Source organism: Esox lucius, chromosome 12 (genome assembly GCF_011004845.1).
Source record: "Esox lucius isolate fEsoLuc1 chromosome 12, fEsoLuc1.pri, whole genome shotgun sequence".
Taxonomy (NCBI): Eukaryota; Metazoa; Chordata; class Actinopteri; order Esociformes; family Esocidae; genus Esox; species Esox lucius.
In genome coordinates this window covers 30,776,368-30,804,312 of record NC_047580.1, presented here as the reverse complement: position 1 = coordinate 30,804,312, position 27,945 = coordinate 30,776,368, and the positions used below count along the sequence as shown (strand labels likewise).

General features: G+C 46.9%; 2 protein-coding genes across 3 annotated transcripts; both read left to right on the top strand.

The window, feature by feature from the left end:
• Positions 1-1,766: 1,766 nt before the first annotated feature.
• pfkma (phosphofructokinase, muscle a) lies at positions 1,767-15,415 on the top strand. Its single transcript, XM_034296097.1, has 21 exons — positions 1,767-1,997; positions 3,707-3,780; positions 4,050-4,127; positions 5,076-5,265; positions 5,564-5,729; positions 5,980-6,133; positions 6,321-6,416; positions 6,629-6,721; positions 6,812-6,937; positions 7,278-7,342; positions 7,511-7,574; positions 7,958-8,104; positions 8,351-8,421; positions 8,658-8,745; positions 9,056-9,208; positions 9,459-9,623; positions 10,372-10,433; positions 13,662-13,773; positions 13,859-13,958; positions 14,534-14,639; positions 14,822-15,415. Exons 1-21 carry the CDS (start codon positions 1,916-1,918, stop codon positions 14,973-14,975), a joined length of 2,346 nt encoding a protein of 781 aa, XP_034151988.1. The 5' UTR covers positions 1,767-1,915; the 3' UTR covers positions 14,976-15,415.
• Positions 15,416-16,992: 1,577 nt separating this feature from the next.
• On the top strand, positions 16,993-26,842 carry LOC105023843 (integrin beta-7). Of its 2 annotated transcripts, none has more exons than XM_020052048.3 (17): positions 16,993-17,276; positions 18,022-18,089; positions 19,044-19,123; positions 19,316-19,499; positions 19,836-20,006; positions 21,189-21,352; positions 21,690-21,770; positions 22,093-22,251; positions 22,935-23,030; positions 23,129-23,218; positions 23,339-23,485; positions 24,029-24,219; positions 24,787-25,025; positions 25,523-25,733; positions 25,880-26,067; positions 26,227-26,387; positions 26,612-26,842. In XM_020052048.3, exons 1-17 carry the CDS (start codon positions 17,227-17,229, stop codon positions 26,717-26,719), a joined length of 2,388 nt encoding a protein of 795 aa, XP_019907607.1. In that variant the 5' UTR covers positions 16,993-17,226; the 3' UTR covers positions 26,720-26,842. The 2 variants fall into 2 exon arrangements, with proteins under 2 accessions (XP_019907607.1, XP_010891643.1); XM_010893341.5 differs by having other exon boundaries at positions 17,008-17,031.
• Positions 26,843-27,945: the final 1,103 nt, after the last annotated feature.

Sequence of the window (27,945 nt, the reverse complement as noted above, 5' to 3'; positions counted from 1 at the left end):
ATTGCATGACATAAGTATTTGATACATCAGAAAAGCAGAAATTAATATTTGGTACAGAAACCTTAGTTTGCAATTACAAAGATTGCAAACAACAGTGAATAATGCTGATATCATGGCACCCGTCAGTATGTGGGATATATTAGGTAGTAAGTGAACATTCTGTCCTCAAAGTTGATGTGTTACAAGTAGGAAAAATGGGCAAGTGTAAGGATCTGAGCGACTCTGACAAGGGCCAAATTGTGACGGCTAGACGACTGGGTCAGAGCATCTCCAAAACCGCAGACCATGTGGAATGTTCTCGGTCTGCAGTGGTCAGTATCTATCAAAAGTGTTCCAAAGAAGGAAAAGCGGTGAACTGGCAACAGGGTCATGGGCAGCCAAGGCTCACTGATGCACATGGGGAGAAAATGCTGGCCCGTGTGATCCGATCCAACAGACGATACTGTAGCTCAAATTGCTGAAAAAGTTCATGCTAGTACTGATAGTACTGAAAGGTGTCAGAACACACAGTGCATCACAGTTCGTTGTGTATGGAGCTGCGTAGCCGCAGACCAGTCAGGGAGCCCATGCTGACCCCGTCCACTGCCGAAAGTGCCTACAATGGTAACATGAGCATCAGAACTGGACCACGGAGCAGTGGAAGAAAGTGGCTTGGTCTGATAAATCACGTTTTCTTTTTTGCATCACATGGATGGCGGGGTGGGTGTGCGTCGCTGGTGAATACATGGCACCAGGATGTCCTGTGGGAAGAAGGCAAGCCGGTGGAGGCAGTGTGATGCTTTGGGCAATGTTCTGCTGGGAAACCTTGGGTCCTGCCATTCATGTGGATGTTACTTTGACACGTACCAACTACCTAAGCATTGTTGCAGACCATGTGCACCCTTTCATGGCGACAGTATTCCCTGATGGCATTGGCCTCTTTCAGTAGGTTAATGGACCCTGCCACAAAGCAGACATGGTTCCGGGATGGTTTGAGGAACACAACAATGAGTTCAAGGTGTTGACTTGGCCTCCAAATTCCCCAGATCTCAATCCCATTGAGCATCTCTGGGATGTGTTGGACAAACAGGTTTGATCCATGGAGGCCCCACCTCGCAACTTACAGGACTTAAAGGATCTGCTGCTAACGTCTTGGTGCCAGAAACCACAGCACACCTTCAGAGGTCTAGTGGAGTCCATGCCTCGACGGGTCAGGGCTGTTTTGGTGGCAAAAGGGGGACCTACACTATATTAGGCGGGTGGTCATAATGTTATGGCTGATTGGTGTACATCGATACAGTAAGGTCATGCACGGTACACTGTTCATGTATCAGCATTGACTAGATGCAAAGACAGGTGATGAGTTAGAATCCATGGAATGCAAGCACCTGCAAACACTAACCTGCACACATGACTTTCCATGTGTGTTTACAAGTGAACTATGCAGAATATGGTGAATTATTTAATGCGTGTTTATATTTCATAAATGAAGTTTCTTTACTGACTAACAAAATGTATTTAATTTCATGATAGCGTGGGGGTGCTGGGGGAGAACTAAATAGAACCTTCTCAGTCCCGTTTCCGTGGTCAGGTCACAGTGTGACACAATTAGCTGGCGGTTCAGCTAGCTCTGTTTGTCCAGGAGGCAGTCACTGGGGGTATATATTTAGTCCAGAGTCAGGAGTGGAGTGTGTGTGTGTCGGTTGGAGGGGGTGTCCTGTACGTTTGAGTGTGTGTTACGTGGGGGCAGGGTCGGAGTGTTCCGTCCTATAAAACCGGTGCCCCAGTCATTCCCTGATGAGAAGCGTAGAGCAGCAACCTTGGTGCCGGTGTGTAGAACCTTGGTGCTGGTGTGTAGAACCTTGGTGACGGTGTGTAGAACCTTGGTGCTAGTATATAGAACCTTGGTGGTGGTGTGTAGAACCCTGGGGACCCTATGTCACATACAAGCATGGATCCAACTAAGATGGGCGTCGGCCGGTCTATAGCCGTGCTGACCTCAGGGGGTGATGCCCAAGGTAAGGGGTGTGTGTGAGGGTCGTGTGTGAGGATTGTCAATGGTGGGTGTGTGTTGTGTCGTCAGGGAGATGGTGTTTGCGTGTCCGTACACAAGTGTGTTTGTGGGTTTGTGTTTGTATATGTGTGCTTCAGTATATAAAGGTGTGCAAGCTTTTCTGTTTGTTTTATTTAAACTTCACTGGCTGAACACCTGTTTTTAAGGATCTTGACCACGACCACCCAATTACTGTACATCATCAGCTCTCAGTTTCTAAACAAACAATATTTGACAATTGATTACTTTAACCCATAACTAAAAGCTGCTGTAATTGGGCCAGAATCGTTGAGAGATTATCCTACAGTAGACCACATTTACAATAAAATTTGTATTATAAATATTAAAATAAATTGTTACACAACAGCGCACAAATTGCTTGGAAATTCCCAACCACTTCACTTGTCTTTTATTTAGTTCCTAATCCCAGTGAAGTAGTGATGGTACATGACATTGTCTGGTTTTTAAGTTGTCTGTATATTTAGTATTTCTATTAATTTAAAATAAAATAAAATATTGGTTATATTTAAAAAAAGTACAAAAAAAAATAGTAAAAAATCTGGGGTAACTGATGTTTGGTCCTTTGACTTTATTACCAGATGATTCCAGTTCTAACAATTCCAAATACCCTTGACCTTTTCCTCTGTGCTGTGCTGTCGTCCACTATTTGTTGTCACCTTCGTCTTCACCTTGTTTCCCTGTCCGTCTCTGCCCTGTTCCCCTTCTTATTTGGCGGTTAATTTTAGACTCACTGACCTTTCAGTGGAACGTCATGGTATGAAGGCATTGGTGGACCTCCTCTCCAGCTGCTCTGTTGAAACTAGAGACTGTCCTTTTCTCTCCGTGCTAGTCTATAGATCACCACAACAAAATAGATGAACGCATGCTCACACACACACACACACACACACCTTGGCCTTTACAGTGTTCTGATCATGGAGGAAACTAAGTCATCATCCCACATATCTGACAGCCTCTACATTCTCAGTCTGAAAATAAGTTTTGGACATGTTCATTTGGATGTTGTAGCCAACAACGAAATGTAGTTGCTCCTACTGACATCAGATCTGTGTGAACCAAACATGGATATATGACAATCAAGTCTCATGAAAGTGTTAGATGTGGATGTTGCTGTTTGGCTCTGAAAAGCTGCTCTTTGTTGTATTGATCTTCAGAGCAACACACAACTGAAAGACGAACAGTATCAATCAATCAAATGTATTTATAAAGCCCTTTTTACATCAGCAGTTGTCACAAAGTTCTTTACAAAACACTCAGCCTTAAACCCCAAGGAGCAAACAACAGTATTGTTGAATTTCAGTGGCTAGGAAAAACTCCCTAAAATTTAGGAACAAACCTAGAAAGTAACCAGGCACGGGTGGTAACCAGTCCTCTTCTAGCTGTGCCGGGTGAACATCTTAAGAGTACAAATTGTAAGAATTAATAAATGCATGTGGGCTGAGTCCAGAGTCTATTTAAACCTAGTCCAGGTCGGAAGCATGACCAGATGGACAAGGACAGGGACAACAATGGGGGGGGGGGGGGGGTCAGCAGAGTGGCAGCAGAAATCGTAAGGTATTGATCTGCAGTAACATAATGGAAATGTGTATGAACCTTCAGTCACTTAATGCCTGTCTGTCTGCCTGTCTGTCTGCCTGCCTGTGTGTCTCTCAGGAATGAACGCGGCTGTGAGGGCCACAGTCAGAGTTGGCCTCTACACTGGAGCCAAGGTCTACTTCGTTCATGAGGTAATGTCACCCACCAGAACATCACGATTGGTCGAATCTCAGTTCAGTGTTAAGTGCGTAATGTTCGTAAATACCCCATAATTCACTAGAAGAGACACGTGTATGCTGTTGAAATTACACACGTTTTTTACAAATTTATTTGGTAACTGATTCAAAATAGCTACAGTGCATCTGGGGGGGGGGGGGGGGGGGGGGGTTCGTGGTGCATTGGTCAGCGAGTGAAACGGCCTGACGACGCGTGCCGTGTGCCGATTGTTCTGTGTCTGCAGGGCTACCAGGGCCTGGTGGACGGAGGAGACAACATCCGACCGGCAACCTGGGAGAGTGTGTCCATGATGCTGCAGCTGGTGAGTCCGGTGGAGATTCTGCCACCTAACATGTTGCAGGACAATCTGCAGAGGGGGTCACTCTGGATTTAGAGTCCCACTTTACAACAAATCCCTTGATAAGGAACGGCGCGCTAGAGTTGGGTTTAGAAGAAGGTTTAGGGTAAGGGTTAAGGTTAAGGTTAGGATAAAGATTAGGGTTAGGCTTAGTAGATAGTTAAAATGTTACTGATAGTCAGTGGACAATCTGTGGTGTATCTTCAGAAACGCTTTTGGGACGCAAAACACAAGTGTCAATCAATTCTGATAATCATATGTATGTACATTTTAAGATATGTTTTCTGGCATGTTGTGCTTTGTTGGACAGAGACAGTGGGGCAGGAACGAGTGTGTTTTTGCCGAAAGGCATTGGGGCAGATTTGGACCCATGCTTCAGCAGTACATGGGCTCCGGAGGCTACAGCTAAGACCACCCTAGTTCACATATTCCTATATTCCTAGAGCCGTCCGGGGCTGCCCTTTTCCCTTTCTAGGCAGGCTGGGAATAGCTCCAGTAAAACAAGGTGACATAACAGGCTGTGGTCTGGCCTGATACCAAGCCAGCAAGCCAGCCTGTCATGACACAGTAGCTCTCATTCACTACCGAAGACTGGGGATGTCACCGTACGAAGTTGAAGAACTAACAGTAGGGAAAATGAGCTAATTAGCACTAATTAGTACTAATGATTTGTTTTGGAGGTTCTAAATTAACCGTTCTAACTGGGTGACATGCAATAGACACTGAACACGGCCTCGTCCTAATTCACAAGCACCACTTTTACAACTACTGGCTAAAATTCTGGAAAACAACTCACCGTTAAATAAAGACCAGACACACTGCTCCCCTTTTCTGTTTTGACATCGTCGCACGTCAGCCAGCCACCGTAATGAGTGTACCGGTGAGTCTAACCAAAGCCTCTCCCAATGCCAGGGCGGCACGGTCATCGGCAGTGCCCGTTGCATGGACTTCAGAGGCAGGGAGGGCCGCACAAAGGCTGCCCTGAACCTGGTCAAACTGGGCATCACCAACCTGTGTGTGATTGGCGGTGACGGCAGTCTGACCGGAGCTAACCAGTTCAGGACGGAGTGGTCCACTTTGCTTATCGACCTGCTTAAAGCCGGTAAGACTGACTGCTCCCCAGCAGGACACGCCGTCCCACCCGGCTTTAAAAGCTGTAAATGGTTGGGCTTTAAAAGTTTGGACACCACTACTTATTATAGTAATTCCTTACATAAAGTCCGGGAGAGGCGTACATCAATAGATGTATTTCTATTGTTTTTACTTATCCATCAATGCAATTTAACTTTATTCATCATAAAACATTGGGCCCCAGATACACAATAAGAGTCTGACTATATTGTTTGGAAATACTGTCATGTATTACCAACACATGTGTGTGAATCTCCTTCGCTGTCCAGGCAAGATCACTAAGGAGGAGGCCAAGAGGTCGTCCCACCTGAACATCGTAGGAATGGTGGGGTCTATCGACAACGACTTCTGTGGCACGGACATGACCATCGGGACCGACTCCGCGCTGCATCGCATCATAGAGGTGGTGGACGCCATCACCACTACAGCACAGAGGTACGGACAACACACACACACACACACGCACACAAACACACACACACACGCACACACACACATGCTAAACGACCGTAGCTGAGGTAACACAATGCACCAGCACCAATCAGATAATATGGGGGTTAGGAGACTTCTAAGGGTCATGGTGGGGAACTGGGTCAAGCCGACCTACACAAAGGCCCCTTTCAACCGACACCATGCTCTAACAGCAGCTGTTGTTTCTGCTCTCCCTGGTGCGGTTCCGCAACAGCCACCAGCGGACCTTCATTCTGGAGGTGATGGGTCGGCACTGCGGTTACCTGGCCCTGGTGACCGCTCTATCCTGCGGTGCTGACTGGGTGTTCGTCCCAGAGATGCCCCCGGAAGAGGGATGGGAGGAGCATCTGTGCAGAAGACTGGCCAATGTGTGTTCACGTGAGAGTTTGATTGACGCTAGCCATCTGGCCCGAAGGACTCTGCTCTTTTCCCTTACCTTGATCCCGCTCCTTTCCACTATCTCAAATTACACCGACATCTTTTAGTCCGGTTATCTGTTTCCATTCTTGGCACCCAGTCACCACGGGGACTTCTTGTGTCTTTGGTCTCGGACAGCAAAGAGCCAGAGGGTGTCGTCTGAATGTGATCATTGTGGCTGAAGGAGCTATGAGCAGAGATGGAAATGCCATCAGCTCTGAAGACATCAAGAAGGCAAGCTCTACATCCTGATAATATACCACACACTTAAAATTAGTACATTTTCAAACTTAATTTACCATTGTCTTCTCCACCTACCTAAGATGGGGCCCTTTTGACAAATATTACCTCAAGAGTTTATAATTCCACAGCATTGTCCTTCAGTGTTTGAACATGATTAAACAGCCGGTGCCAGCAGCTGTCTTGTGTGCGTCCCATGTCTCTAGCTCGTGGAGAAGTCATTAGGCTTTGACACCCGTACCACTGTCCTGGGTCACGTGCAGAGGGGAGGCACACCTTCAGCCTTCGACAGAATCCTGGTAGGTCTCTCTCTGTCTCCATGTCTTCTGTCTCTCACTGTCTTCTGTGTGTGTGTGTGTGTGTTTAACTCTCTGTGCGCCCTCCTCCAGGGCAGCAGGATGGGTGTGGAGGCTGTGATGGCCCTGCTTGAAGCCACTCCAGAGACCCCGGCGTGTGTGGTCAGTCTGTCTGGGAACCAGGCTGTCAGGCTGCCCTTGATGGAGTGTGTCCAGGTGGTGAGTGTCCCTCACAGACTGGGATCTCAGGCGGAAGAGCTTGAAAGTGTTTCATGATTTCTTCAGTGCAAAGTCAGATTGTTCTCTCATTTGGCGTTGTTTCTGCTTGCTAAAACTTCTAAACACTGAACTGTGTTTCAAATCCTGTCCAGTGTGGAATTCATCATTATTAAATAGTTTTGGGTTGTGTCCCCAATTCTGCAATGAGGAACTGAAGTCATTAACAGTTTACCATTTTAATGTATAACTTTGAGTCTTTCTGTTCTTAGAGTTGACTCAGATTATTAAACTTTTTCATATACACACCAATGATTTCTGTCTCTCTCGTCTTTCTCCTCAGACAAAGGATGTGACTACTGCCATGGCTGAGAGGAGATGGGAGGATGCAATCAAGCTGAGAGGAAAGTAAGCATACAACCATCATTCTACTACTGTAACCATGGTTTCACTAGTTACCAAACCAATGAGTTGGACGAGTTTTATAACAGTATAATAACACACCACTGTGTTGGTGTTATCATTGTCGTTGTTGTTGTCCTTGATGTTGTTGTTGATGTTGTTGGCCCGGTCCAGGAGCTTTGAAAACAACTGGAATACATACAAGATGCTAGCACACATCAACCCTCCTGATACCAAGGTGAGGAAGGGCTGCAGCATAATTAACAGGACCTGTTGAATTGGTTAAATAGTTTGTCTAACTCTGGGCAAGTAATCCCAAAGTATCCCTTCAAAAGGATCTCCCCTTCTGCTCTCTCCTTCTGCTCTCTCCTTCTGATCTCCCCTTCTGCTCTCTCCTTCTGCTCTCTCCTTCTGCTCTCTCCTTCTGCTCTCTCCTTCTGATCTCCCCTTCTGATCTCCCCTTCTGCTCTCTCCTTCTGATCTCCCCTTCTGCTCTTTCCTTCTGATCTCCCCTTCTGCTCTCCCCTTCTGCTCTCCCCTTCTGCTCTCCCCTTCTGCTCCCCCCTTCTGCTCTCTCCCTCTGCTCTCTCCTTCGCTCGTTTATTTCCGACTCCTTTTCAGAGCAACATTAACGTGGCCATACTCAACGTCGGTGCCCCCTGTGCCGGTATGAACGCAGCGGTTCGTTCTGCGGTGCGGATTGGCATCATTCAGGGACACAACATGCTGGCCGTTCATGATGGGTTCGAGGGGCTCGCTCATGGGAACGTAAGTACACACAAACACACACACAAACACACACACAAACACACACACACTTTTTGTCCATGTCATCCCAAACATTATGGTCAACATTACAGGGGCCTCCAACCATTCGGCTACTGTGTTTAACCTTATACATTATTACGATTGGAAAGGCTTCACTAATACTAGATTAGCACTTTTAAACCAGTGGGACCAAGTGGGACCTGGCAACCTTGCTCTTCTGACCCTTGACCTTGTTACTCTCCACAGATTGAGCCAATTACCTGGACTGGAGTGTCTGGCTGGACTGGGAAGGGCGGCTCTGAGCTGGGTACCAAGAGGTTAATGATAATACTTCTTTACGTCACACCAGTTTTTACTGCTCAGCTGGTACTGTCAGGAGCGCAGAGACAAACACAAAACATTTTCACATGCAAAAATTATTTCTGAGCTTTTGTTCTGAATTACTTAAGAAATCGTAATATTTCATTATGATTTCATCCAAGGTTTAAACATCTTAGTTTATAACTTGGTTGTTTCGTACACAATCACTGATTCCTCCTCCTTCTATTTGAAGAGTCCTACCTTCTAAGTACATTGAGGAAATTAGCTTGACGATTGCGAAGTTCAATATCCACTCCCTGGTGATCATTGGAGGGTTTGAGGTAAGAGTCTGAACACCTCCTCATCATGAGGATGGGCAACATTGATATGTGCCTTCGATTATTTAAGCCTGTATACGCTGATCATTGATTTATTAAGCCTGTCTTAGTTGATAATTGATTTATTCAAGCCTGTATACGTTTTTCATTTAAGTGTAACAGTAATGTCCAAAGGGGAGACCGGTATTTGTTGTGAAGTTTAGTTGTTCATCCAATGATCGGACTAGGACTGACTGATGACACCTCCCACTGGTGTGACTAGGACTGACTGATGACACCTCCCACTGGTGTAACTCCTGTTACTCCCCTCCAGGCGTATGTGGGCGGGCTGGAGCTGGTGACGGCCAGGGAGAAGTATGAGGAGCTCTGCATCCCCATGGTGGTCATCCCTGCCACCGTCTCCAACAATGTCCCCGGCTCCGACTTCAGCATCGGTGCTGACACCGCCCTCAACACCATCACCTCGGTAACCATCGCCGTATTCTATGCCCAACACAATGCCGTGTTCGGGCGGGGAGACACCTTTTCCTTCTTCACCCTTACGCCGTTTCTCCAACGCCACTCCCCCCGAGACATCCCATTCATAAAACGAATCTGCCAATCAAACGATTAATCGTCACCTCCCTATTCCACCCGCTCCTTCTGATTCCTGACTCTCTCCTCCCTCCCTCTCCTCTTCCTTCCCGCCCTAATTTCCTGGTCCGCCCCCATGACAGACCTGTGACCGGATCAAGCAGTCCGCGGCCGGCACCAAGCGTCGTGTATTCATCATTGAGACCATGGGGGGCTACTGTGGCTACCTGGCTACCATGGCCGGTCTGGCTGCGGGGGCGGATGCTGCTTACATCTACGAGGACAAGTTCTCCATCAGAGACCTGGAGGTGACCTGACACTGCTGGACACACCCCCCCCCCTTTATTGGTCTCTGTCTTCATCAGAGACCTGGAGGTGACCTGACACTGCTGGACACCCCCCCCTCCCTCTTTATTGATCTCTGTCTCTATCAGAGACCTGGAGGTCACCTGACTCTGTTCCCCCTCTTTCTGTCTCTTCATTGGTCTTGTCTCCTTCTCAATCACTCTCTTCCTGTCTATCTCTTTCTTCAATGACTTAGAAATCTACCTCTACTGCCCTTTGCCAGATTATCACCTTATTAATGTCTTTGGTTCTCTGGATACAGTGTGCTAAATCCATGACAAAGACCGTAAGTCTTTGGAGAACCTACATTAAATGGTTTCTGGTCCAGTATGAGACCTAGTCAACCCATATTAAATGGTTTCTGGTCCAGTATGAGACCTAGTCAACCCATATTAAATGGTTTCTGGTCCAGTATGAGACCTAGTCAACCCATATTAAATTGTTTCTGGTCCAGTAGGAGATCTTATTAATCCATATGAAATGGTTTCTGGTCCACTATGAGACCTAGTCAACCCATATTAAATGGTTTCTGGTCCAGTATGAGACCTAGTAAACCCATAAAATGGTTTCTGGTCAAGTAGAAGCCCTAATCAACCCATATTAAACGGTTTCTTGTCCAGTACGAGACCTAATAAACCAATCTTTCCTGTATACAAAATCAAAGGTATGTAGTTATAAAAATGAATCCTCTCTGATTGTCTCTTGTTACAGACAAATGTGGAACATCTTGTGCAGAAGATGAAGACCGATGTAAAGAGAGGTTTGATTCTCAGGTACGTTTCAAATAAACAAATGTACAATTCATTTCTTTGATTATTTATCATCATCATCTCATCTCATCTTCATCTGCCTATCCGGTATCTGGTCGTGGGGGCAGCAGCTCCAGCAGGGGACCCCAAACTTCCCTTTCCCGAGCCACATTTGCCAGCTCTGACTGGGGGATCCCGAGGCGTTCCCAGGCCAGTGTCGAAAATATAGTCTCTCCACCTAGTCCTGGGCCTACCCCGAGGTCTCCTCCTAGCTGGACGTGCCTGGAACACCTCCCTAGGGAGACGTCCTGGGGGCATCCTTACCAGATACCCGAACCACCTCAACTGGCTCCTTTCGACGCAAAGGAGCAGCGGCTCTACTCCGAGTTCCTCACGGATGGCTGAGCTTCTCACCCTATCCCTAAGGGAGAAGCCTGCCACCCTTCTAAAAAAACTCATTTCAGCTGCTTGTACTCGCAATCTTGTTCTTTCGGTCATCACCCAGCCTTCATGACCATAGGTGAAGATAGGAAGAAAAATGGACTGGTATATCGAGAGCTTTGCCATCCGGCTCAGCTCTCTTTTCGTCACAACGGTGCGGTAAAGCGAATGCAATACCGCCCCCACTGCTCCGATTCTCCGGCCAATCTCCCGCTCCATTGTCCCCTCACTCACAAACAAGATCCCGAGATACTTGTACTCCTTTACTTGGGGTAATGCCTCATTACCTACCCGGAGTTGGCACTCCATCAGTTTCCTTTTGAGAACCATGGCCTCAGATTTAGAGGTGCTAATCCTCATACCAATCGCTTCGCACTCGGCTGCGAACCGGGCCAGTGAGTGCTGAAGGTCACAGACCGATGATGCCATCATGTCCACATCATCTGCAAAAAGCAGCGATGAGATCCCCAGCCCACCGAACGGCAACCCACCCCCACCCCGACTACGCCTCGATATCCTGTCCATAAAAGTTACAAACAGGATTGGTGACAAAGCGCAGCCCTGGCGGAGGCCAACCACCTGGCGGAGGTCCGCCACTCCTTTCCCCAACTCCCACGCAATGTTGAAGAGGCGTGTCATCCAAGACATCCCCTCCACACCCAAAGCTTTCAACATTTCTGGACGGATCTCGTCAATCCCAGGAGCTTTGCCACTGTGGAGTTGTTTGACTACCTCAGTGACTTCTGCCATTGAGATTGATGATGCTTCCCCATCAGCCTCCAGCTCTGCCTCCACTATAGAGGGCATGTTAGTGGGATTTAGGAGTTCCTCAAAGTGTTCCTTCCATCGCCCAATTACCTCCTCAGTTGAGGTCAACAGTGCCCCATCCTTACTGTACACAGCTTGGATAGTTCCCCGTTTTCCCCTCCTGAGGTGGCAGACAGTTTTCCAGAAACACCTTGGTGCCGACCAAAAGTCCTTCTCCATGGCTTCCCCAAACTCCTCCCACACCTGCTGTTTTGCCTCTTTCACAGCAGAGGTCGCAGCCCTTTGGGACTGTCGGTACACTGCAACCGTCTCTGGAATCCTCCGGGATAACATATCCCGGAAGGCCTCCTTCTTCAGTCGGACGGCATCCCTGACCACCGGTGTCCACTAGGGTGTTCGAGGGTTACCGCCCCTTGATGTACCTAAGACCTTTAGACCACAGCTCCCCGCCGCAGCTTCGGCAACGGAGGCTTTGAACATCGACCACTCTGGTTCAAGGCCCCCAACCTCCACAGGGATGCCAGAAAAGCTCCGCCAGAAGTGTGAGTTGAATATCTTTCAGACGGGGCCTCCTCCAGACGTTCCCAGTTCACCCGCACTACCCATTTGGGTTTTCCCGCTCTGTCCAGACTCTTCCCCCACCCCCTGACCCAACTCACCACCAGATGGTGATCGGTTGACAGCTCCGCCCCTCTCTTTACCCGAGTGTCCAAAACATGCGGTCTCAGATCCGATGACACGATCACAAAATCAATCATCGTTCTTCAGCCTAGGGTGCTCTGGTACCACGTACACTTATGAGCATCCTTATGTTTGAACATGGTGTTCGTTATAGATAATCCATGACTAGCACAGAACTCTAACAACAAACGACCACTCGAGTTTGGATCAGGGAGGCCGTTCCTCCCTATCACGCCTCTCCAGGTGTCTCCATCATTGCCCACGTGTGCGTTGAAGTCCCCCAGCAGAATTATGGAGTCACCGACTGGAGCCCCATACAGGACTCCATTCAGGGTCTCCAAGAAGGCCAAATACTCCGAACTGCTGTTTGGGGCATATGCACAAACAACAGTCAGAGATCCCCCCCCCCCCCCCCACAACCCGTAGGCGTAGGGAGGTGACCCTCTCATCCACTGGGGTAAACTCCAACATAGCGGCACTTAGCCGGTGGCTTGTGAGAATCCCTACCCCCGCCCGGCGCCTCACACCCTGGGCAACTCCAGAGAAGAATAAAGTCCATCCCCTATCCAGGAGAACGGTTCCAGAACCGAGACTGTGAGTGGAGGTAAGCCCCACCAGATCTAATTGATAGCGCTCCACCTCCCTCACAAGTTCCGGCTCCTTCCCCCACAGAGAGATGACGTTCCACATCCCCAGAGCCAGCCCCTGCCGCCCGGGTCTGGTCCATCGAGGCCCCTGGCCTTCACTGCCACCCATATGGCAGCGCACCCGACCCCAGCGGTTCCTCCTATGACTGGTGGGTCCATACGATGGAGAGGGGGGTGCCACGTTGCTTTTTCGGGCTATGCCCGACCGGGCTCCGTGGCAAACCCGGCCACCAGGCGCTCTCTGCCGAGCCCTCCCTCTGGGCCTGGCTCCAGACGGGGGCCCCGGGCTTCCTCCAGGCAGGGTAACTCCTCCTCTTCCGCGTTTATACATAGGGTTGTTTTGAACCATTCTTAGTCTGGCTCCTCCCCTGAGACCACTTTGCCATGGGAAACCCTACCAGGAGCACTAAGGCCCTGACAACACAGCCCTCAGGTTCATAGGAACACACAAACCTCTCCACCACGATTAGGTGATGGCTCCTGGAGAGGGATTATTTATCCCTTGTATTGATAAATAATACAAAAATGTTTGTATTAATTTAGTTCCCCAATTACCCTACTTGAATGTTTGCCAAAACTCTCTCTTTCTCCTTCTCTATCTCTCCCTGCCCTATTTGAGATCAAGACAGTGAACTGAAACGCTAGTTCAGCATATGACGTAGAATCATGCTAAGATCTCATCTGTACTCTATTCAATATTTTCAATGTGTATCAGGAACGAGAACTGCAATGCCAACTACACCACAGACTTCATCTTTGCCCTCTACTCTGAGGAGGGCAAGGGTGTCTTCGACTGCCGTAAGAACATCCTGGGACACATGCAGCAGGTCTGTCTATTAGAAGATCCTTAATATTGTCAATTGAGTTGGACAGACTGCAGTACTACAACTTTGCCTATCTTCCTATGCCCAGGGGGGTACACCAACACCTTTTGACAGGAACTTTGGCACCAAGATGGGATCCAAGGCTGTTCTGTGGATCACAGAGAAACTCAAGGAGGTCTACAGACATGGTAGGAGTTTTTGGGACATTATCAGGTAGCCCGTATGTTCTAAAGTACAGTAGTGGGAGATTTGGTGTCTTTTGTATGCCTTGCTTCAATCTTGGAAACGCAAAACTTAAAAGATACACAGCCGCGTCAGATGATTAGTTTATTTTGGTCAGGTGATAAGGTTCTGGGGTCAGAAGATAAGGTTCTGGGGTCGGATGATTGGGTTCTGAGGGTCAGATGATTGGGTTCTGAGGGTCAGATAATTGGGTTCTGAGGGTCAGATGATTGGGTTCTGGGGGTCAGATGATTATGTTCAGTGGGTTAGATTATTCGTTTTTTGGGGCCAGATTATTAGGTTCTGAAATTCAAAAGATGTGATTTATACAAAATCGTGACTTGTTGAGATTATTGGTAACAAAAAATCAGCACAGCAGGCCAAGTTAAGTAGTTGCATCCCATAAAAGCTGTCAATTACACATTTCTTAACTCCGTTCACCTTTCCGGTCTCCATTGCAAATAACATCTTCCCTATCTGCCATCAGGTACTTCCGCGTCTCTAGGACAGTTATTCATCATCTCCTTCTCTTCTTCTCCAGGTCGTATCTTCGCTAACACCCCTGACTCGGCCTGTTTGTTAGGGATGAGGAAGAGAGCTCTGACCTTCCAGCCTCTGGCTGATTTGAAGGACCAGACTGACTTTGAGTAAGTCCCTTTCAATACTACAAACATATTTTCAAAAAGAAAATCAATGAGGTGAAACTCGAGACCAACTGGTCATTAAACCGAATGAAGGTCTTCCCTTCCTTTTATCCCTGTCCAGTCCTATCGGACGTTTTTGCGGAAAATCTTTCTTGCTCTCTGACCCCCTCTGGTGTCCCATTCAGGCATCGCATCCCCAAGACATCCTGGTGGCTGAAGCTGAGACCCATCATGAAGATCCTGGCCAAGTACAACATCCCCCTGGACACATCTGAGCATGCCCACATGGAGCACGTGATCAAGAAGAAGTTGTCTGTGCCCGAGCCACTTATGAAGTAGGCTTCTCCTTCTTCATAAGGAGAAAGAACCGGACGAATTGCGGAAAGAGGAGGTGGCAGGAGAGGAACTGTAGTGTTTTTTTCTGTTGCGCGTACAGTATGGCTTAATGTTTCTGGTTTAACGATTGGTATTTTAAGTCATCTGCCGCAGGTATCTTAGTGGTGAAGTCACCCGACCAGTGACCAAAAGGTTACTATATTGAATCCCAGTGCTGGCAAGTCTGTCCCGGAGCAAAGCATTTCATTGTAGTAATTCCCAGGTGGTCATTGTGGCAGCTTCCCCCTACCCTCCAACTTGGAGTGGCTGAGTTGATGCCAAATCTCGGTTGGACCTTTCTCGATTGTTCAGATGTCTTCTTTCTGATCTGCTTCCTGCTCTGAAAACCAGTTTTGCTCTTTTTATCCAGGTGCTTCAAGAAATAAAAGTATTTTACTATTTTGTTTTTATGTACTTGGTGCATCATTTAAAGTGCAGTATTTTAATTGTCAAAAATGTAAATATTTTCTATTAACAACAAAATGCGGTGTCATGACAGAAGAATCATACCATGAACTTCCAATAACTGTTGAAAAACATTAGACATTGCTTAAAAAGCCAGGATAGGGCTACTGTTCTGAAGCCAGTCCATGTCAGGACTTTCCCCAACCCAAAGCCCTAGGTCAGGGGTGTTCAGGTGTTACCCTACGAGGGCCGGAGCATGCTGGTTTTCTGTTCTACCTCATCATTAACTGGACCCACCTGGTGTCTTAAGTCTGAATATGTTCCTGACTAGAGGGTTGCAATGAAAAGAGATGGAAAAAGAGACTACAGGGGTAAGTTGGAGTCTAACTACCACAGCTCTGACCCGAGACATGTAGTGTGGGCTGCGACACATCACAGACAACAAAGGGAGCAATAGCATTGGTGTATGTCCTGTCGTCTCCCTCCCTAACGAGAACAACTCCTATGCACGGTTTGAGGTGAACAACACCATTCGTTCTGGAAGGCTTTCTGTGGACCAGGACGACTGCACTCTGCCTAACCACGGCTGAGATGATTGTGGACTGCAGGAAGCGGCGGGGGGGGGGGGCGGGGGTCATGCCCCCATATACATCGACGGAGCTGAAGTGGAGAGAGTCTCCGAATTCAAGTTTCTCTGTGTGTTCATCAAAGATGACCTGACTTGGTCCAGGCAAGCAAGCTCGGCACTGAAAACTGCTAATAAATTACTATACTTCCTGAGGAGACTCAATAAGTTTGGCATATCTGTAGAAATTCTCACCAACTTCTACAAGTGCACCACTGAAAGCATCCTCTCAGGCTGCATTACTGCCTGGTACAGCAGCTGCTCCGCAGCAGACCGCAAGACCCTCCAGACGGTGGTGAAATCTGTGGAGCACATCTTTAGCTGCCATCTCCCCTGCCATCATCAAAGATCACTGCCACCCAGGCTTTGGTCTGTTCACACTGCTGCCGTCTGGTAGACACTACCAGAGCATCGGGGCACGCACTTCCAGACTCACAAACAGTTTATTTCCTCAGGACATAAGGCTCCTCAACCAACAACACTGATCCATGATCATACTGATCACACACGACCGGTCCAGATGCTCTGATGTCCTGTCCGGTACATTTAATGGGCATTAGAATATTCCTTTGCACTTACCATTCATAAAAATATTACACTCATATTGTATCTATAACATTCAATACTTGTACCCATATTGTTCATATTCCCCATCCTACTCTTTCTAAAACTGCTGCTAGTTCACAATGTTGCTATACATACCTATAATATTCAATACTAGTGTTATGTATATTATTGCTTTATTTTTTGCTATATTTTAATTTATATATTTCTCTTAATTCTGTGCGCTATGTCACAAGAATTTCATTCTCCAGGATGACGCTGTTATTCTGTGCATTTGATAAAAAACCGTTGAAACTGAAACTAGTGAGGCGCAACAAAGGCACACCCAAATTGTAAATTATAGTTACTTCTCACCCAAACGTATCAAAGTGTGACTCACTACCAAGACAACCTCAGGACGGCTTGTCACTGACTACTGTCACATTGGTACGTTGCTTTGATTAGTTCACTGATTTCTCAGCCTGTGGGTTTGACTGGGATTTCTTATACTGGGATCCTCCAGTTCAGAGATTAAAAGGGTCAGTGTGTTTGCAATGTGATTTAAGTTAAGATCAGTACGGTTAAAAAGCAAGAAATAGAAGTGATAAAACAAGACAAACTAAACTCTTTACAACTAAACAAATGCTCATAAACATGATGGATCAGTTTCCAGACAGCTCACAACTTAGCGGGTAAGACAATTTAAAATGTGTGTTAAACATTAGTCGTTCTTAGCTTAAGAGGAAATATAAAGGGAAATGTTATTGTTTCATATAAACCATTCACGACTAAGTGAAATACCTGATAGTAGTTTCATAGTTGAATAGGGCAAAATAATATTTTCTAATTCTTTTTTAAATGAAGTTTGAATAAGGAGTCCTAAATAATGTTGACCAGTCATCTGGAACAAAATGGTGTCCCACCCACAGTGAAGAGGAACTGAAGCAATGATAACAACAGTGTAATAACATTCCTGCATCTCACCCCTCCTTCTCACTCTCTCCTTCTCTGTCCCTATACTCCCTCTGCTCTTGTATTACTCTCTCTACTCTCTCTAGTCTTTAAACCTACTCTCCTCTATCTCTCTATCACTGCACTCTCTCTCCTCTGTATTTCCCTCTCTCTCCATCTCCCTCCCTCCCTCCCTCTCTCCATCTCCCTCCCTCTCTCTCTCTCTCTCTCCATCTCCCTCCCTCTCTCTCTCTCTCCCCATCTCCCTCCCTCTCTCTCTCTCTCCATCTCCCTCCCTCTCTCTCTCTCTCTCTCCATCCCCCCCCCCCTCTCTCTCTCCATCTCCCTCCCTCCCTCTCTCTCTCTCTCTCTCTCTCTCTCTCTCTCTCCCCATCTCCCTCCCTCTCTCTCTCTCTCTCTCTCTCCCTCCATCTCCCTCCCTCCCTCTCTCTCTTTCTCTCCCTCTCTCTGTCTCTGTGTGATCAGGAAGACCATGCGACAGACCTGGCTGACTATAATTCTTCTTCTTCTGCAGTGTACAGCGCTGAGAGGAGGTATGTGTGGGTACACCACACACTGAAAACAATCTATTTAAGCAATAAGACCAAGGGAGCAGTAATTTATGGCCAATGTACCACGGCTAAGGAGCGTTCTTGGACAACAACATGACACTGTCTGAACGCAGCCCTTGGCCGTGGTTTATTGACCATATACCACAAACTGCTGAGATCTCTTATTGCTATTATAAACATGCCAATACAAGTAGAACAGTACAAATAAGATATGTGGGCTGGTACATAATATACAGTGTCATATAACGTTGGATTGCAGTCAGTCAGCCTTCAGGGAAGCAACCTGGTTACTTCGATGACTGCATTGTTTCGAGGCCGATACACAAGCACTTCGTCACCCCTCAACAACTTGCGACCAGTCAAACGGTGAAACTTGAATATCCACCCCCAGAAACGTTATTCACAATTACGTTTCACGTCTCAGACATGGACTGGTTGACTTTCCAACAAAGGGGTGTTCAAACCAGATGGAGTACTCTGATCCAAACGGACAGTACTCTGGTCCGAACGGACAGTACTCTGGTCCGAACGGACAGTACTCTGATCCGAACGGACAGTACTCTGGTCCGAACGGACAGTACTCTGGTCCGAACGGACAGTACTCTGATCCAAAAGGACAGTACTCTGATCCAAAAGGACAGTACTCTGATCCAAAAGAACAGTACTCTGATCCAAACGGACAGTACTCTGGTCCCAACGGACAGTACTCTGGTCCCAACGGACAGTACTCTGGTCCAAACGGACAGTACTCTGATCCAAACGGACAGTACTCTGGTCCCAATGGACAGCACTCTGATCCAAACGGACAGCACTCTGATCCAAACGGACAGCACTCTGGTCCGAACGGACAGTGTGTGTCCTACTATGAGCTACAGAATGTTAATATTGAAATTTGTGTGTCACTTGTTGTGTGTCGGTGTTTGTGTGTGCCTATAGGCCTGGATGGCAGGTGCCAGTCTAAGTCCACCTGCACTCATTGTCTGAGAAGTCCTGGCTGTGCTTGGTGTAAGCAGAAGGTACTTAAAGCCTGTGACAATCTTATCATACTAGGAAGTACTGTGATCCAGGTACGTCAATGTGTGATATTCCAGGGATATTAGATCACAGTCAAATATTTTCCGGCACATAATTGGCTCCCGTGCTAAACTGCCGTTGTGTTTTGCTGGTTTGATACAGAGAGCAACAACATTGTACTTATTGATCTGCAGGGCTTCTTGGCGCCCTGGGAGCCAAATGAGCGTCGCTGTGACGGGGAGGACGTTCTGCGGAGGAGACACTGCCCCGACGGGGAGCTCCTGAACCCCCAGCCTGCAGTGTGGAGCAGGGAGGGCGGGTCCCAGGGGACTACATCCCAGCTGCTGCCACAGACAGTCCACCTGAAGCTCCGGCTTGGTGAGGCTTAAGATTAGAATTTGATTAAACTTTATTGTCATTGAACAGTGCAAGTACAGTACAAAGACACACACATACATAAACCCACACACAAACCCACACACACGAACATACACACACAACGCACTCACGCTTTCATGCTCTGTCCAGCTTGACAGATGAGAAGTAGAAGGCATTGACACCAAGGATTTTAAACTTAAGAAAAAATACATAGTCTGCAGACGTGGCGAAATGCTTTAAATAGTAAGTATTCATTTCATTTGATGCTTAATGGCCAGTGAATGTATTAGTCTGATCACTCTTCCTGTTGTTGTCACCCACTTGGTTTTATCCCAGGCGTTCCCCAGTCATTCGAAGTGCGGTTTAAACATGCTCTGGGCTTCCCTATCGACCTGTACTATCTGATGGACATGTCCTTCTCCATGAAGGATGACCTGGCCAAATTTAAGAACCTGGGACGGGAGGTGGTCACTGCTATGAAGAACATCACCAGTGCTGTCAGGATCGGTGAGTTCCTCCGGCCACCATTTGGTGTCTGTTGTGGAAATTTCTCATACAATGTATTCTGATTGTATAAAGGAGTGAGTCCCACTGTTAAGATAGGTACAGGAATGTGTGGGACCTGGTATTTGCATAGGGGACATCTATTGTCTGTCCAGATGCAGATCAATGGGTTTTAGGACAGGATAGGAGAAGATACAGCAAGGGGGCAGTAAGGTCAGTTGGCCCCTTTGGGTAAACATTATTGCAGGAAGGATAAGGTGGGGGAAGATAGCATTTGACGTTTGTGATAGAACAAAGGGAAAGGTGTTTGATTGACATGAAACAGATGGCAGCATCTTACCACACCCCTTCTTCCTATGTAATAAATACTGTCGAAATGATGTTTTTATTTAGAAACTATCCACCGTTACTTTGTAACCTGTATACTTTCTCCTTGCAAGCAAGATTAAAACCGTTTATTGCGCAATTGATTTCTCCTGTCTTACCTACCATTTTCATAGAACTTTGGAATTTAGAAATTGCCATCACATGTCCCACCGTGAGTCGTCGGAAAACGTCGCTCCGTGGTAGTTTATGTGCGTAGCTCAACTGAGGCCATCAGCTGTGGGTCAGCAGCAACCAGGAACATGGACAGACCTCTACCAGAACCTAATATCACTGTCAGGTTTGGAGTCCCACTGGATATCAGGGTTACCTTGCGCCAGTGTTCCAATGTTCCAGCTCGCTTGCCTAGGGTTGGGTTTCTGAGGCTAAAGAGGCTGAAGATTATTGGACAGTTTCCATGTTTTCTAATCATTCTGAATGTTGTACATCTGCATTGTTATAGATGATGGGTAATATCAGATGATAACACTTCAAACAAATCGAAATCAGTACAGGGATACAAAAAAAAAAATGTGAACAGAGAAAATAGCTAATTTGCAGATGCTGTTAGTACATGTCTGGCAGAGATACATTTCATAGTAGTTCTCTATGAATAGATACCGGTTAAAATGACAGGTTAGCTGAACATGTACTGATATGGTCTTACTGTTACCAGAGAAAAAGAGAACGCTGTCTCAGCTGACCCCACTGGAATCCCACAAATCCCATCCATCAGCTGTAGGTAGCAGTTGAGCATGGGGACGAGGTTAGGTTCAGGTTGAGGGCCACAACTCTAGCCCACAATTATTTCTCTCCCCACAGGCTTTGGCTCCTTCGTGGATAAGAGGGTGGGCCCGTATGCCAACATAAATCCTGTTAAACTGGCCAACCCATGCCCAGCAAGCTACACGGACCCGTGCCAACCCACATTCAGTTTCAGGCATACCCTGAAGCTCACAGAGGACGTGGAGGAGTTTGAGAGGAGTGTGAGTCAGGGGCCTTTCTTAATGAGTTATAGAACTCCCTGTGAAACCAAAAAAAGAAACCAGGCAAGCCCAGTTCAGCCGGCCCACAATTAAAAGCAATGCACATTGTTCCCTCACTAGACTCAAACACAGGTCTTCCAAATGAGAGGTTGCGTCTTTAACCACTACACCACTTCACTATATGTTTGCTGAGGGTCAGTATAGCATCTCGACATTAGATCATTTTATCACCCATTAACATCATGCTTAGTTTGAATATTTCGCTTTATTGGTTGTAGGTGGTATTGCCTTGTCATTCACCTTTTCTTCACTCCCTGTTCCAAAATGACACCTTCAGGTGAGCCGGCAGTACATCTCCAGTAATCTAGACAACCCAGAGTCAGGCTTGGATGCCATAATGCAGGTTGCTGTCTGTCAGGTGAGGACAGGTGGCTGCTTGGTGTCTGTCTTTTGGTGTTTAAATGGAACTCAGTTGAAGCTCGTCCACAATACCGACAAAAGGCTTGTGTTCCTTTTGAAATGTCCTTTTATGCCTAAATTGGATCTTGATATTCTTCCAATGTTTTCAATTTGCTATTTTTGCGATTTTCATTTACGACTCTGATGTCTACAGCGTACGGCCTTTCTCATGCATGTTTGTACTGGACTTAAAGTCATCAGTTGGTAACATCTAAGCTAATGGTTCAAGAAACTGCAACACTGGTATATTGTTTAAAACCTTCCATCCAACACGTCTGTAGAGTGAGATTGGCTGGGGTAATGCGTACCGCATCCTGGTCTACACCTCAGACGATGTCTTTCACCTGGCAGGCGATGGCAAGCTGGCCGGCCTCTTCCAACCTAACGATGGGCAATGTCATCTTAATAGCGAGGGTGTCTACGATGAGCACATCCTGTATGTGAGTGAGGTCTATAGCATTTGCTTCCTTAGTTGCCGAGCCAACCTTCATCCCAGTTCAGTCTGAAACGGAACGATGTTATGTTCCATAACCCATTGAAGTTTGGCCCTACAGTACTCCTTCATTGGCCTCGTTTGCACATCTTGTATGCCATTTAGAAATGGCCATGTGTACCCGACAACTGTTATCCCACTTGTAACATACACTACTTGTAATACTTGTAAACGTTCTGCCTTCCTCTGTTTGCCTTAATTGCACATTTAGTATTGCCGTTTGTATTGCTTTTGCCTTCATTGCACATTCCACTGGTAATATACATATACTTAATACTTGTAAATACATTTTCTGCCCTCTATTTGCACTTCTGGTTAGATGCTGGTAACGGCGTGTGACGTGACTCTGGTAACGGCGGGTGACGTGACTCTGGTAACGGCGGGTGACGTGACTCTGGTAACGGCGGGTGACGTGACTCTGGTAACGGCGGGTGACGTGACTCTGGTAACGGCGGGTGACGTGACTCTGGTAACGGCGGGTGACGTGACTCTGGTAACGGCGGGTGACGTGACTCTGGTAACGGCGGGTGACGTGACTCTGGTAACGGCGGGTGACGTGACTCTGGTAACGGCGGGTGACGTGACTCTGGTAACGGCGGGTGACGTGACTCTGGTAACGGTGTGTTTTAGGACTATCCCTCAGTTGGACACTTAGCTGAAGTCCTCTCAGCCAATGACATCAAGGTGATCTTTGCAGTGACAGATGAGCACACTGAAAACTACGAGGTGAGGATTTCGCTAAACGAACACCTCGGTCAGCTCCCTTGGCCGATGCAAGAAACATCATCAGCCTGATAAACCTCCTCTGAACCCCAAAATCCCAGGCACTCAGCAAGCTGCTCCCCCTGTCCGTGGTGGGTCTGCTAGAGCAGGACTCCAGCAACATTGTTCACCTCATCTCTGAGGCCTACAACGTAAGTGCGTCCATTCTCCACTGCACAAGCTCACACGTGGCATTTTAAAGGACTTGTCAGGTTCAAGACAAGTTCCTCCACTGATGTCCTGCTCAGAATTTGTTGTAATGTCCTCCTCAGAACTTGTTCTCCTCCATCCGTCTGGAGCACCATGAGGTTCCGCTGGGCCTGAAGGTCTCTTATACCTCCCACTGTGGTGATGGTCAAGACAGGCCAGCTCCGGGGCAAGACAGGGGAGAGTGTGACCAAGTCGGAATCAATCAACAGGTAAAGCAACGGGCAGGTTAAGTAGTGTGGCACCAGCAGAATCTTCCAGTAATGCCTGGGGAACCGTATGCAAAAAGGCACTGTAAATACCCAATCCCAGAAAAGCAGAGACATACCTCTGGGTCAGCACTGTAGTCATATGCTAGATCAAAAAACCTTTAGCTCTGTAGTCATACACTAGATCAAAAACATTTAGCTCTGTAGTCATACGCTATATCAAAAACCTTTAGCTCTGTAGTCATACGCTAAATCAAAAACCTTTAGCTCTGTAGTCAGACGCTAGATCAAAAACCTTTAGCTCTGTAGTCAGACGCTAGATCAAAAACCTTTAGCTCTGTAGTCAGACGCTAGATCAAAAACCTTTAGCTCTGTAGCCATACACTATATCAAAAACCTTTAGCTCTGTAGCCATACGATAGTTCAAAAACAGTTAGTAGGTTTTGGTTAGACCTTTGTTCGGTAAACTACGTTATGTGTTAAAACTGACACATGTCTAAATAAAGAAATCTCTTTTGTGACCCTATTTGTTACTGTACTGTATAGGTGAATTTCACAGTGACTGTGAACAGCTCGAACTGTTTCACCAGGACCGAGTCTTTCACCATCAAAGTTCAGGGCATCAGTGAGGAGCTAAGGGTTACCGTGGAGATGCTGTGTGACTGTGACTGTCAGGACACTGAAGAACAGTCTGCCCAGTGTCACGGCAATGGAACGTTCCAATGTGGAATCTGCAGGTGGGCAACTCATAGACGCGTTTACGTATCCCAGAGTCAGGCTGTACGGTAATGAAGAGTGACATTTAATCGTCCTGGTCGAAACCAATCTGGCGCTCCTGGTGTCCGTCTACGCCGGCTTACACCAAAACTCTTTGTGACAGCTGAACGAATGGAAAACACCAACTATTACAATACACCGGTTCTGCAGTCAGGGTAGCCCATGAAATCATTGCGAGTGGCAGCAGGTATTCCCGAACCCCCTGACAGGAACAGGGCAGAGCCAGAGGTGGTGGGTTTGGGAGGTGGTGGGCTAGCATAAAAGAGAAAGTGTATAGCCAGCAAATGCCTGATACAACAGAAGGGCAGCGGTAGACAACCCTTGTTCACAAGCAGCCATCAGAGGATGAATGTTTGGAGTTGGTCAACTTATATTGACCACTTTGTCAGGGTAGAGCAATGAATGAAAACGGTGCGACATCAGCTGACACAAAAATTATTTTCCTGTCCGAGCTGACTCTGCTTTGTATGTGTAACCAAAAGCGCTTTCAGAGTGCGACTTGTTGATTAATTTGTCGCGTTTCACAGCTGTGATTCGGGACACACGGGCCAGCGCTGCGAGTGTGAAACCCAGCAGGAGACGAACACCAGTCTGGCCCAGGAGGCTCGGTGTATCGACTCACGGATGAGCGGTTCGGCCGCGCAGCTGTGCAGCGGACGGGGGAGCTGCGTGTGTGGCCAGTGCCTCTGCTGGGGCTCAAGAAGGGGCCAGTTCTGCCAGTGTGACGACACGAGCTGCAACCGGCACAACAATATTATCTGTGGCGGTATGGGCAGAGTCAGGGTTGGAATGGTGTTATTAAGAATGTTCCGTTGGCTTCTGTTGGCTATTATGTCCACTGCCTGGCTTCAAGGATTTTCTGTTTAAAGGAGTAGACGTTGCTAATTGTTCTGTATTGCGGAAAATGTGGTGCTGAGGTCTCGATATCTCTCTGCATCATCTGTTTATTTAGGATTAACAGAAGGGTTAAAATTAGGATACCACAGCAAATTGAACGCTTTTGTACCTTCCTTTTCAACTTTTCTGGAAAGGAAAGATAAAGGTGCAGTGTTCTCTTAATAATTTTAACCCTTCTGTTTGGTCCACGCCTGTTCGGTGGATGGGTAATCTTGGCACAAGGAGAAATGCTCATGGACATTTGAGATAAATATTCCAATGGGAAAATGTATTTGGACATTTGATGGTGAAACATGGGACCAACACTTTCCATGTTTTGCTTTTATTCATATTGAGTGTATCAATGCCTGTATGTCTGTCCTACAGGCAATGGGAAGTGTGACTGCGGCTCCTGTGAGTGTTTCCATAACTACACTGGGCCTGCGTGCGAATGCTCTACACTCACAGACCAATGCCAGACCAGCAACGACGGAGTCTGCTGTCACCACGGACAGTGTGAATGTAATAGGTGCAAGTGTCACCCCGGTTTCTTTGGCAAGCACTGCAACCAGCCTCAGGCTCCATGTCACACATACAGGTGAATTAGACACAAGGTTTCTGCTTAGCAGATTCATTTTCCCTAAGTGATCTCTTCATAATTAAGTAGGGAATTCATTGCTGGCAGAACATCTATTTCTGAGGCCAACAGACATAATGAAACATTTTCCTCGGTGCCAATTGTAGGGGCTGTGCAGCTTGTATGCTGTTACATGAGTCAGACATAAAAATGTGTCACCACACCTGTGGAAGTGCCAAGCCTATCCGCATCAATGGAACACAAAGTCTCCTGTGTCAAGGCGGCACAGTTCTTTTTAACGTGGTAGTCAACATAAGTACGGGCGACATCGTTGTTTACTACACAAATAATCCAAGTAAGTTTTAACTGGAAACCTAAAATACAATAACTTAATTTTTCCCATAGGGAACTTCAGTTTGTTTTCTGAAGAAATCTGTATAAGCAACACCTCTTGGTAATGAATCAAGTATTTTCTGTCTCTCATCTTGCGGTTTCTTCCTTTCATTCCTTAAAGGGGGGATAGACCCGTGGATTATATATGCTCAGATTACAGTGGGAGCAACTGTTTTACTGGGTGTCATCATGATAATAATATATCGTCTGAAGGAGGAATTCTCATACCAGTGGGAGTTTAGACGGTACCTGAAGGAGAAGGAAATTATCTGCAGGGAGGAGGTTAGTGTATGACGTTGTTATACACCAGCTATAAACACAGTTGAAAGTAGAAAATGGCAGGCCTAGAGAATGTGAATACAAGACTCTGGGAACTAATTTTACACATGTTTTGGAAGGCATTTGCAGGCCATGACAAGGATACAAAGGTGATCTGCACATGGCTTGCGGGGCAGAACAGGCTCTTTCCCTCAACTTCATCCCACATCTTCTGTGTTTTTTTACAGATTCAAACTCGCCAGCTCCTGGAGGCCATGACAACAATAACCAATCCTGGGTATGTGCTGGACAGAGATTCAACTACTTCAACTTTTGGGAAAACAAAACCAATGTGATATGGATCAGCTGAATTCGTTCAGAATATATTTTGCTGTGTGATTTCTTCAAATTGAAACATTTTGAGTTCCGTGACGTCGCCCGGTATGGCGCAGCCAGGGCCCCACCCTGGAGCCAGGCCCAGGGTTGGGGCTCGTACGCGAGCGCCTGGTGGCCGGGCCTTTCCCCATGGGGCCCGGCCGGGCTCAGCCCGAAGGAGCGATGTGGGGCCGCCTTCCCGTGGGCTATCTCCCTTTAAATCTACCAGAGTGCGGAACTTAGGTGTTCTTGTTGATCAGTCCTTAAAGTTTGATAAACACATCTCATCTGTAATCAGTTCCGGTTTCTACCAACTTCGTTTACTATCTAAAATCAAAGGCTTTCTCACTCCAATAACTCTGGAAATGGCAGTTCATGCTTTCATCACATGTCGGTTGGACTATTGCAACTCACTATATTGCGGTATATCAGATTCTCAAATTTCCCGTCTTCAGTTAGTCCAAAATGCTGCGGCCAGACTTATCCTTAATTGTCGCAAATATGATCATATCTCTCCTATCCTCAGATCTTTACACTGGCTACCAGTTCGGCAGAGATTTTAAAATCCTCCTCTTTGTCTACAAATCTTTACACAACATAGCTCCGGTTTATCTCTCTGAACTTATTCATCCGTACATTCCGTCCAGAAGTCTCAGATCCCACGACCAGGCACTGCTGGTAGTCCCTCGGGTCAGACTAAAGCGTAGAGGGGAGCGTGCTGTTGCGGTGGCAGGGCCTCATCTGTATAACACCCTCCCTCTAGAGATCAGAATGGCTCCAACCTCTCTACTTTTAAGTCTTTGGTTAAAACATACCTGTTCTCTTTAGCATATTGATGATTTTTCTTGGGCTGTTTTTACTATTTTACATTTGTGTCTTTGTTTTAAAGTTAATCTTAGTCTAGATGTTCTCTATATGTTTATGGGTTGTTTTGCTGTTTTTATTTTTTATATGCTTGTTCTGTAAAGCACTTTGGTCTGTCTAGCGGCTGTTTAAATGTGCTATATAAATAAATGAACTTGAACTTGATTACCCGACCTTCTTGGAGTCTCTGGGAGGGGTGCTGGAAAGTGCTCCGACTGGGGACTCTATCATTGTACTGGGGGACTTCAACGCCCACGTGGGCAACGACAGTGACACCTGGAGGGGCGTGATTGGGAGGAACGACCCCCCTGATCTGAACCCGAGTGGTGTTCAGTTATTGGAC